We start from the raw sequence: 12,615 nt of genomic DNA on the forward strand, positions 1-12,615 counted from the left end.
AGTCTCTGCTTGAATTCATCCCAAAGGTGTTCTATGGGGTTGAGGTCAAGACTCAGTCAAGTTCCTCCACACCAAACTCACTCGTCCATGTCTTTATGGACCTTGCTTTGTGCACTGGTGTGCAGTCATGTTGGAACAGGAAGGGGTCATCCCCAAACTGTTCCCACAAAGAGCATGAAATTGTCTAAAATGTCTTGGCACCCTAAAGCATTAAGAGTTCCTTTCACTGGAACTAAGGGGCCAAAACAACACCTGAATTCAGTGATGTGGAGGTGTGTCCCAAAACCTTTGGCAATATAGCAAATATTGCATTTATATCTCTGAGTGTGAAGAATGCTGCTCGCTGTCTGGATTATTATCTACGTTGTATTAAGTCCTGAGCTGTGCTTTTTTATTTTTGATATAAATTAGCTGATTTATCAGCCTGTGCTCAACTTTAAGTCATGATTAAGACGTTCCTGCTATTAATCCCTTCCACATCCGCCTCGAGTCTTCCCATCACGAGTGTACCGCTTGAACTGCTTAGCGTTTTCTCTTTATCTGCCATTTTGAATGAGCCATCAGTTCCCACTTGTGTCGCTTTTTCTTTTCTGCACACGTTTTTTACATCAGGCTTCCGCTGCATGTGTTTTCAGACACATCTCATCTCATCTACCTGTTCAGTCTCACAAGTTTCCATCACATGGTCTGTGAAAAGAATTGATAAATGAACAGGAGATGAAATGACCAGTACTCACTGCTGTCCGTTATGTTCTCCTGTGTAGTGGAATATCAAGTTCTGGTGTTTTAGAATCTTACACTGACCGATTAGTTCCTCAGGAGCTCTTGGTTGTTGTTGTTTACATTATTTACTGTCAGTGTCACCCAGATGAGGATGAAATTCCACCTGACAACTGGATAGCGTATGGTTCCACCAACACATCTGTTTGTCCAAACTGGATGACCGATCCAGCAGGATATTGATCAGAGAAGATACCAAGAGGCCTTTGAAGGACTTACAAGGCTTTATGACTGGGACTGGTCAGTGTGTGGATCTCACAAGCTACACACAGCACTGACCTGTCTCATTTGTGTTATGCAAAAACACACCTGGAAGATTCTGATGCCAGCTGGTAGAAGGTGAAAAGCTCACCCAAAACACACACAATACTGACGGTGAAGCATGGTTGTGGCAGCTTTATGTTGTTTCTCTTCAATGGCGACTGAGCAATTGGTCAGGATGAAAAGGATGCTGCCACGTACATTCAAATTATTGCTAGACAACTGAAGATGGGCAGGTTCCAACACAACATCTTCAAACACGACAATGATCCTGAACATTCTGCCCAAAGGACCACACAGTGGCTTAAGGACATCAGGTGAATTAAGATCTGTGGATGGACTTAAAGAGGGCGGTCCAGTGATGCTCACCATGGAACCTGCAATTCTGCAGGGCAAATATTCCCCAATCCTGGTGTGTAAAGCTTGTACAGATATATATATATATATACAGAGAGAGAGAGGGAGAGAGGAAAGAGGCAAAGAGAGAGAGAGAATGAGGAGAGAGAGAGAGAGAGAGAGAGAGAGAGAGAGAGAAAGAATGTTTCTGTGAAATTTATTTTGCTATTTTTTATATACAGATTTGTGGTTAAGTAAATGAACATCTTTGGATTGATTCTATAAACGACAGACAAAAAATTCTCACAAAAAAATCCCAAAATGAAATTATTATAACTATTAACTTTTACAGAATTTGTTTGCAGAAAACTACAGTTTAGGTAGGGTGACTTTTTACCCAGAACCTAGAGGAATGGTCAAAAAATTCCCATAAACACACTCCTAAACCTTGTGGAAAGCCTTTCTAGAAGAATTGAAGCTGTTATAGCTGCAAAACTCCATATCACATTCATGTGCATGTAAAGGCAGACGTCCCAAAACTTTTGGCAACATAGTGTATGTGAGTTCTGAATCAGTTTTTGTGGTAAGGCAGATAAAAGGCAGTAAGGCAGATAAAAGGCAGTAAGGCAGACTGCTAACCTGGTCAGAGGGAGAAACTATGGAACCAGCAATATAAAGTCCGAGTGTTTATGTGAGCTTATTCGCTTATATGCAGTAATTCAGTGTGTATGAAACCTAGAAGAAAACAGACTCCTCCGAATGTAATGGTTTAATAGCAATTATTCCACGCCGGTCAGTATTATTTTGTCTTTATTGGAGCAGCTTTAGTGCGTAGGACATACATAAACACTGGAAGTCTATATACACATCGAGGATGCTGGGGATTACATGCAAATCAGTGGTGCTTTATTATCTACCTTCAGCAGATGAAAACAATGCAATTTACAGCAATTCCCTGTCTCACTATTACTATCAGTGTAGTCTGATGCCTGCTAGAGATGGACCACAAAAGTGGTGGACGTTTCTGATGAGGTTATCGGCTCTAACAGGGAAGGAAATGGCGAGCGAACATGAATACACTGACATCACCACATCGAGGAGGGGTCATCGTATCTGCAGGGAGAAAAGTCAGAACACAGAATATCATACTTATAGATCAATAACATCTGTAATGAATGAATAAACAACTCAATCAATAGAAACGAGAAGAGTGAAATTACATTATTTGTGAATCCATAAGAAGCATGTCACCAGGTCTGGAGTAGGTGTCTATACATTTTACCTGGACTGGAGTCGCATCTCTGACTCTCCAAGCAGCAGGTCTGGGGTCAGTGCATCACTGTTTGACCTTTTGCCATACCTGACCATTGAAAAGGAGAGAATGGCAGAATTCAACTATTCACTTTATTCGAAGTCCCTCATGATGATGTTATTGCGTGAAGTATCTGGTAATAATCTAATCATATAAGAGCATTTCCCCCCCCTTCTTCTTCTTCTTCTTTCAAGGAAACCCGATTCAGTTAAATCGGCTGCAGCTTTATTTCACAGCTGGCTCGTCTCTGAAAGAACCTGCGTCAGAAAGATCCTCATCTGTAAGGCAACGAGTGGAAGCCACTTAATTAGACAATCAGTGGCATATTCTTCCTGGATTAATAGCAGACTTTGAAGAGTACACTGGAAAGACAAGTAGCCTAATTTTTTTTTTTTTACAGACGGAAGAACCACTTATGCGAAAGATTTTCATTTCCATAGCTTCCTCCGAGTTCACTAAAATGTTATTGGTGCACTGTAAGTCACGGCAATTCACCGGGGAGATGAAAGTCCTTCAAAATTACAACATTTGTTAAAAGATGTAGGGGAAATGATTCATATTCAGAATAGACACAAAGCTAGGATTTCAGACAAGACCTGAATGCATTAAGCTTTTCGGAGTGTGTGTGTGTGTGTGCCTCAAGTCAGAGAAAGATACTTTGAGGTCTGCACATCTCACCTCTGCCTCGTGATCAGGTTGATGTAGTGTCTCAGCGCGGAGTAATACTTGGCGAGTTCCTCAACAGGTGCGTCCTCTCCCGGGTTCTCCGGCTTGGTTGGATATCCTTCCGCCATGGAGCTCAAACACACAACCAGCAGGACGCACGCGAGCCAGCCGACACACACGCTTGCACGAGGACGCATCTTAAAGACATAACGAGTAAACACACACACACACACACAAGTAACGATTAAAAAACAAACAAATCTTCCGTGAATGTTTAAAGATATTGCAACAAGCAAATGACTGAAGGTGCCCAAGCGCGTGAGCTGCATTAAAATTAACTTTTAAAAGGGTGAAAAGCAATAATAGATCATGATGATGACGATGATGATGATGATAATAATAATAATCATAATAATAATAATCATAATAATAATACGTGCATTAAAGTGCACAGTCTTTTGAGTTAGTGCATTAAAAGTGCTTTATATATAAAGTTTGATCCAGTTCCTTACACTTAGCTGATGTTCTGGTTTTCTTCTCCTCCTTCTTCTGCTCCTTGATGTAGACTTTTCCCACTGTGAAGCTGTGAGTCGTGTCTCGTGAGGCTGATGATTTAACTGCTGGGTTTATATAGGAGCGCTGCGCGTGCGGTAACGAGGATGCGCTCCACCAGTAAGCAAGAGCGCGCGCGCGCACACACGTCATCCATCGACTGACTGAGTGGTCATCTTAGTCGTTTAAGTCGGTCACTTAGAAAAGGTTACTACTTGGATTAGACCCCCCCCCATAGAGAGAGAGAGAGAGAGAGAGAGAGAGAGATAGATAGATAGATAGATAGATAGATAGATAGATAGATAGATAGATAGATAGATAGATAGATACTTTATTCATCCCAATGGGAAATTTACAACTTCCAGCAGTATCCACAAGCATAAGGTAATATGGTAATAAATAAAAAATAAAATAGGAAATTAACAAAAAAAAATACTAAATACTAGAATTTAAGGATGCAAAATATAACCAAAAAGTATAACAAATAAAGTATAATAAAATAAAATATAACAAAAAATATACTAAATACTAGAAATTTAAAGGTATAAGAGATAAGTAATGTGCACATAGATGTGTACTTCTTTGGTAGGAGTGATAAAATAAAGAATGAAAATGATTATACCTGTCTTTTTTGTCAATTCAGTTGTTTAATTTCTATATGTTTTGTAACATTCTAAAAGCTCTTAATTCCACAGATACTACAGACTGGTCAGTATATTCACTAGGATGCTACAAAAGCTACTGTAAGTATTGCATACAACAATGCAGCAATAATAAAACATATATGGAAAACATATGGAAATTAATTATAGTATTTTTTTCCGCAAAGGTATTATTTATTGATGGGAATTAGAGACACACCAGTCAGTTTAGAAACACTAAATCATCATAAACACCATGAAACACCACACTGTTGTGTGATAACTAGCTTCCATTATATTAAAATACTTTCAGTTCTAAAAAAGAATAATTATTATAAGCCTATAAAGAGCTCTGTTGATCTTTTGGCTGCTCCCTACTGTACATGTGTGAGGGGTCACCACAGTGGACCAACCGGGCTGCACAACAACTTGGCACAGGGTTTACACCAGATGCCCTTCCTGACACAAGGAAAGTTAGTTTCCTAAAGTATATAAAATATCTATACATTATGAGAATATATAAGAATTGCAAGAAAAAAAAAACTCTCAGATTTAATACCTCATGATGAAATCAGTGCCATGGATTTGGGATTTTGTTTTTGTCAAAAGCATGTTCAGATCTAACTATTCTCCCCAAATGACCTAATTGACCCCAACACTCTTTGGACACGAGTGTGGAAGTCTGAAAAGTGAACCTTTCTGGACTTCGTTACCAAGCCGGAACTGTCAGAATTCCAAAGAATTACCATACATGAAAGTTTGGTTTAAGATGAACAGGCCAAATACCGTACATGAAAGTTTGGTTTAAGATGAACAGCTATTGGTGGTGCATAGGGGTCAGCATGGGCATGGCTATGCAGCCCAAACACCTTTCTATCAGAACCAGCATTAACTTCTTCAGCTCGTCTGTTGGATCGGATCACACGGGCCAGCCTTCGCTCCCCATGTGCATCATTGAGCCTTGGTTACTGTCTGTGTGATTTCTTCACCTCTGAATGTCCTTAATGTTCTAATTCACTTCTTGTTTTGGGTAAATGTCTGTTGGTATCTGACTGTGTTCACTGTGAGTCACTATCTTGTGCATCCACATCGCTCTCGCTGCAGTGTTTGGGAGAGAGGAATAATTAGCAGGTTATGCTGTTTGAGATATAATGTTTGATTCTATTTAGGGAAACATTTATCAGCTTATCAGCAACATACTCCACTTGTTCATGTTAAATACACAAAAACCCAGGATTCATCATTCCTCCTATTCGTCATCATATCCAATGCAAATCAGAAAAAGTTCTCGAAAGAGGAAGAACAACCTTCCAGCACTGGGCGGGGAAAAAAAAAGATTTGCCGTCACATCACTTTTAGCTTTATTTTATTTTTATTTTTTTTAAGGACAGGCAATTTCACTCTCATTAAAGACACAAACAAGCAACCTTACAGCGATACCCTTACTCTGATAAATGCATAGAAATAATACCGCTTATTGACCCTGACATTGATTAAAACATGACTGCCTCTTTCCTGTAGATGTGATTTTGTGCACTGTTAAGATTTCTGAACGTTGTTCAATCATATAAAGAGAATGTGTTTGATTATAAAAACTCTCAGGACATCACTTCTCCTCAAATTCCACTTACAGGATGGGTATCATTGTTAAATAATGCAGTTAAGTGAGTGTCCATTAAAATACTGCTGAGATGTCTTCATGACACGTTAAATCCAGCGTTTGGAATCATCACGCAAAAGTTCAGTGCTTATCTGATCTGCAGATTTATTGACGTATTGTGCCGTTCTAACAGACTGTGTATCAGCGCTCATACACGACATCACGGTGAGAGCGAAGCACTGATTTTACAGCAACAGAAGTAGCCATGAGTGCAATTATTCACTTTAATCGATTCTCTATCTCATCCCCTCCTACCCCATGCCTGACCCACAGACTCATAAGGTTTTTAATACTGGAGGGAAAGAGTTAAGTTTTTTGATTGTGCGTTTTTTTCGAGAGAGAGAGATTAAGTAGTCCTCACATAAATTGGACCCAATAACTTACACAGACATGCAATTACACATAATATCAAATCAAACTGTCCAATGACATTAAAATGTCATCTTTTAGATGAGATCCTTTCTGCTCACTTGGTACACACTTCTGTAACCATGGAGCTATCCCTGTGTGCGTGTGCGTGTGCGTGTGTGTTTCATCTTAGAAATGCTCATCCTATTTGTGTAAGCAGCGTTGTTAATACACCACAGTGTGACAGAAACGATAAATTAATTACTGAAGATAAATTAACAACAAATGTTTTTTTCCTCACAACTATATATATATATATATATATATACACACAGTATCTCACAAAAGTGAGTACACCCCTGACATTTTTGTAAATATTTTATTATATCATCTCATGTGACAACACTGAAGAAATGACACTCTGCTCCAATGTAAAGTAGTGAGTGTCCAGCCTGTATAACAGTGTAAATTTGCTGTCCCCTCAAAATAAGCCATTAATGTCTAAACCGTTGGCAACAAAAGTGAGTACACCCCTAAGTGGAAATGTCCAAATTGGGCCCAATGTGTCAATATTTTGTGTGGCCACCATTATTTTCCAGCACTGCCTTAACCCCCTTGGGCATGGAGTTCACCAGAGCATCACAGGTTGCCACTGGAGTCCTCTTCCACTCATCCATGATGACATCACAGAGCTGGTGGATGTTAGAGACCTTGCGCTTCCCCACCTTCCGTTTGAGGAGGCCCCAGAGATGCTCAATGGGGTTTAGGTCTGGAGACATGCTTGGACAGTCCATCACCAAGGCAGTGGTCATCTTGGAGCTGTGTTTGGGGTCATTATCATGTTGGAATACTGCCCTGCGGCCCAGTCTCCAAAGGGAGGGGATCATGCTCTGCTTCAGTATGTCACAGTACATGTTGGCATTCATGGTTCCCTCAATGAACTGTAGCTCCCCAGTGCCGGCAGCACTCATGCAGGCCCAGACCATGACACTCCCACTAACATGCTTGACTGTAGGCAAGACACACTTGTCTTTGTACTCCTCACCTGGTTGCCGCCACACACGCTTGACACCATCTGAACTAAATAAGTTTATCTTGGTCTCATTGGACCACAGGACATAGTTCCAGTAATCCATGTCCTTAGTCTGCTTGTCTTCAGCAAACTGTATAGGGTTTTTTTGTGCATCATCTTTAGTAGAGGCTTCCTTCTGGGACGGCAGCCATGCAGACCAATTTGATGGACCAAAGACAACCTCAGGATATGACGCTGAGCACGTACACTCAACTTCTTTGGTGGACCATGGTGAGGCCTGTTCTGAGTGGAACCTGTCCTGTAAAACCACTGTATGGTCTTGCCCACCATGCTGCAGCTCAGTTTCAGGGTCTTGGCAATCTTCTTATAGCCTAGGCCATCTTTATGTAGAGCAACAATTCTTTTTTCAGATCCTCAGACAGTTCTCCAACTCCTCATGAGGTGCCATGTTGAACTTCCAGTGACCAGTATGAGAGAGTGTGAGAGCGATAACACTAAATTTAACACACCTGCTCCCCATTCACACCTGAGACCTTGTAACACTAACGAGTCACATGACACCGGGGAGGGTAAATGGCTAATTGGGCCCGATTTGGACATTTCCACTTAGGGGTGTATTCACATTTGTTGCCAGTGGTTTAGACATTAATGGCTGTGTGTTGAGTTATTTTGAGTGGACAGCAAATTTACATTGTTATACAGGCTGTACACTGACTACTTCACATTGGAGCAGAGTGGCATTTCTTCAGTGTGTCACATGAAAAGATATAATAAAATATTTACAAAAATGTGAGGGGTGTACTCTTTTGCTGCCAAAACAGTCCTGACCCATCGAGGCATGGACTCCACTAGATCCCTGAAGGTGTGCTGTGGTATCTGGCACCAAGATGTTAGCAGCAGATCCTTTAAGTCCTGTAAGCTGCGAAAAGGAGCCTCCATAGATCGGACTTGTTTGATGCTGGATTGGATTGAGATCTGGGGAATTTGGAGGCGGAGTTAACACCTCAAACTGGTTGTTGTGGTCATCAAACCATTCCTGAACTATTTCTGCTTTGTGGCATGGTGCATTATCCTGCTGAAAGAGGCCACAGCCATCAGGGAATACCGTTTCCATGAAAGGGTGTAACATGGTCTGCAACAATGCTTAGGTAGGTTGTACATGTCAAAGTAACATCCACATGGATGGCAGGACCCAAGGTTTCCCAGCAGAACATTGCCCAAAGCATGACACTTGCCTTCTTCCCATAGTGCATCCTGGTGCCATGTGTTCCCCAGGTAAGTGATGCACACCGGCCATCCACGTGATGTAAAGAAAATGTGATTCATCAGACAAGGCCACCTTCTTCCATTGCTCCATGGTCCAGTTGTGATGCTCACGTGCCCATTGTTGGTGCTTTCGGCGGTGCACAGGGGTCAGCATGGGCACCCTGACTGGTCTGTGTCTATGTGGCCCCATACACAACAAACTGCACTGCACTGTGTATTCTGACACCTTTCTATCAGAACCAGCATTAACGTCTTCAGCAGTTTGAGCAACAGTAGCTCGTCTGTTGGATCGGATCACACGGGCCAGCCTTCGTGCCCCACATGCATCAATGAGACTTGGCTGCCCATGACCCTGTCGCTGGTTCACCACTGTTCCTTCCTTGGACCACTTTTGATAGATACTGACCAGTGCAGACCGGGAACACCACCACAAGAGCTGCAGTTTTGGAGATGCTCTGATCCAGTGGTCTAGCCATCACAATTTGGCCCTTTTGGTCAAACTCGCTCAAATCCTTACTCTTGTCCATTTTTCCTGCTTCTAACACATCAACTTTGAGGACTAAATGTTGACTTGCTGCCTAATATATCCCACCCACTAACAGGTGCCATGATGAGGAGATCATCAGTCTTATTCAATTCACTTTAATGCTAAATATAATTGCTAACTACTTTCTTTTAGATCTTCTTCAGCCCTCCAATGTACACACCATGTAAAGAGTCCAGAACTGTCCTTCTCCTCTGATTGCATCAAATAAGACGCTCTTCAGGACAACTTGTAAAATTCAGCTTGTTAAAGGCATGTTTCATTCACTCACTGAACACTTTACGTTATTTACAAAAGAAAAAAAAAATTATCCGCATTAAAAATGGAAGCTGATGCAAACAAATATTTACAAAATGTGCCATGTGTCTCATGAATATTCATGGCAGTCTTATCCATTTATTACACACCAATTTCCATGTGAAATTGCAGCTTTCTTTTAAAGCAAAAGGCAGTAATTCGGTCTGATTTTTTAAATTACCCAAAGATTAAATCCCTTTTTATGCACCAATATGATGTAGTAAATCCAATTAAATACGTATGAGCCTGCCCTAGATTTGTTTTTAACACATAGTCACGTCCATGAATATTTAAGCATTGGAAAAAGTTCCTGTTATCTTGTATGCACAGTATCATGCAGTTAAAATAAAGCTTCTCAGATTTTTTTGGTCAATATTTACTCATCCCTCCTGACAGATATCTGTAGAAATCTGAATACTGTAACCCAGCTCTGGAGGTAAATTCATGTCCCTTTCGCAAGTCCCAGATGCAACCAGGTTTGAACTTTCTGACTGATGTTTTTCAGTAATTCTAGATAATCTTTCTGCTTTATGATGCCATCTACTGTCTAAGTTCATCCTTGCAAACATCCACAATATGATACCATCAATACAATGCTCTTTGGATTTAAATCCTCAGCATTTTACCTACATACATAGCACTGATCATTATGGACTAACAGCTTTATATTATTTCTTCTGACCATCCCAGTCAAATTTCACATTGATTATAAAATACTTTTACTGACCTATACGCCTACTACGATCAAATTGTGCAGGCTATTTGTTGGTACCTTAAGGAGTGCAGGCTACAGTAGGGGCGGAGCTTTTTCTTACAAAGCTCCACAGTTATGGAACAGCCTTCCAATTAGTGTTGGGGATTCAGACACGGTCTCAGTGTTTAAGTCCAGGCTGAAGACATTTGTTTAGTCAAGATTTCAATGTATAGTTTCTCTTAGGTAAATCTGGAAGGTTCATGGTCATAGACTATTTGGTGTACTGGAATGTTTGGATGCTGTCGCATTAGCACTCTCGCAAGTCGCTCAGGTTTGCTGACTGTGAAGTGACCAGACGCTTTATGTCCAAGGAAGCCTTCATGTCTGTCACCTTCTGGCACTCCCTTTTAGTTATGATGTCATAGCTAGTCTTGCCGGAGTCCCTGCCTGCACTTTACACATAATCTACATTGTCTTTAAACATTAAACATGATCACAAGCATTCGTAATATCTTTCTCTCTCTCTCAGTTGAGCTATAGGTCCCACTCCTGAGCTCCCAGGGTTCTGAGTTACCAGTGTAACCACTTCTTCTTTCCTGCCTTATCCATCCAGACGCTCTACCCCTGGTTGGAGTCTTTAAACTTGATAATTCTTATATAAAATGTCCATTGTTAAAAGCTCTATATAAATTGAATTGAATTAAATTAAATTAATGGTGGATGTGCATATCTGATCCCTCCAACTCCTTCACCAGGCCCTTCGTTGTTGTCTTGGGATTCTCCTGGTTCATTCATACCAAGATTTTTTCAATTTTGCATACACTAATTTGTACAGATGCTCATGGTCTCTTCAGTCACTTAAGTAACTCCTAAGCAAGAAGTGGACTCTAGAAGGTTCTTAGATCTTGGCTGGAATGGTATCAAGGGCAAAGGCACTGGTTCTAAATGTAAGCCCTTAAATACAGTCACATGTGCACACTGAAGTAGTCCAATTAGCCAGTTAGAAGCTTCTAAATTATATCATTTTCTGCAATCTTCCAGAGCAGGGCGTCCAATCTTTTCTCTGAAGGGCCATTTTGGGAGCAGGTTTTCATTTTATTCCAGTCAAGCTGCAGCCACACCCCCATTCCACCTGTTTTTTCAGTCGACTCGGGTGTGGCTTCGGCTTAGATGGAATGAAAATGTACAAACTCGACTGGTTAGTCCAAAAGTGACCGGATTCACCACATCAGAGGGTCTTTCCTTCATATTCATGGTTGTACTGTGCAGACACGTGCTTTGGATGGGTCTACTGTCTTAAAGAACTTACTTGAGAAATCCTACAGGTACTATCTGTCTAGTTTTTGCATGAACAGCTTCACAGGTCAGGTAAACAGGGGAAAAGGGTTTCAGGCCATTAGACTCCTCAATACGAATGTCCACCATACAGATCTTGTAGGAAACTGTGCTCCATTGACACACCTCACACAGCATTATTTACACATTTCTGTACAAATATTTATTTCTTATTTTTGCTTTAGTTTCATTTAAATGCACCGTCTACGCAGGAGTAACCCAGGTCTCTATTTTACTGCAGGTTATATTCTGTATATAACTCAGTACATGACAAATAAAAACTTAAATCTTAATAGGCTCTACACTTAACATCCACTTTATTAGGAATACCTGTACATTCATGCAGCAAATCATGTGGCAGCAGCACAGTCATGTTCACCTCAAACTTCAGAACGGGGGAAAAGCCTGATCTCTGTGATAGCTATAACAGCTTCAACTCTTGTGGAAAGGCTTTCCATAACGTTGAGGAGTGTGTTTATGGGAATTTTTGACTGCTCCTCTAGAAGTGCATTTGTGAGGTCAGGCACTGATGTTGGAGAGAAGGTCTGGCTCGCAGTCTCTGCTCTAATTCATCCCGAAGTTGTTCTCTCAGGACCCTGTGAAGTTCCTCCAACCAAACTCACTCATCCATGTCTTTTCATCCATGACATTTACACTGCATGCTGCATCCGCAAAGCCAACAGCATTGTGGCTGACCCCACACACCCTCACACACACTCTTCACCCTCCTGCCATCTGGAAAGAGGTACCGGAGCATTCGGGCCCTCACAACCAGACTGTGTAACAGTTTCTTTCCTCAAGCCATCAGGCTTCTCAACACCCAGGACTGAACTGTACAAAACTCTCTCTCACACACACACATTCTCTCTCTCTCTCACCTGTGTGGACAC

The 12,615-nt window shown here is 41.1% G+C and overlaps 1 protein-coding gene across 2 annotated transcripts; it reads right to left on the bottom strand.

Moving 5' to 3' along the window:
• Positions 1 to 1,979: 1,979 nt before the first annotated feature.
• On the bottom strand, positions 1,980 to 4,133 carry npy (neuropeptide Y). 2 transcript variants are annotated; one of them, XR_009206248.1, is made up of 4 exons: positions 3,868 to 4,131; positions 3,368 to 3,552; positions 2,598 to 2,737; positions 1,980 to 2,490 (listed from the first exon to the last, which is right to left on the bottom strand). XR_009206248.1 is itself a non-coding variant. In XM_058405164.1 (4 exons), exons 2-4 carry the CDS (start codon positions 3,550 to 3,552, stop codon positions 2,463 to 2,465), a joined length of 291 nt encoding a protein of 96 aa, XP_058261147.1. In that variant the 5' UTR covers positions 3,868 to 4,133; the 3' UTR covers positions 1,981 to 2,462. The 2 variants fall into 2 exon arrangements, 1 of the variants encoding a protein (XP_058261147.1); XM_058405164.1 differs by having other exon boundaries at positions 1,981 to 2,490; positions 2,660 to 2,737; positions 3,868 to 4,133.
• Between the last annotated feature and the right edge of the window lie 8,482 nt (positions 4,134 to 12,615).

The sequence above is a fragment of the Hemibagrus wyckioides genome, linkage group LG12 (assembly GCF_019097595.1).
Source record: "Hemibagrus wyckioides isolate EC202008001 linkage group LG12, SWU_Hwy_1.0, whole genome shotgun sequence".
Lineage (NCBI taxonomy): Eukaryota > Metazoa > Chordata > Actinopteri > Siluriformes > Bagridae > Hemibagrus > Hemibagrus wyckioides.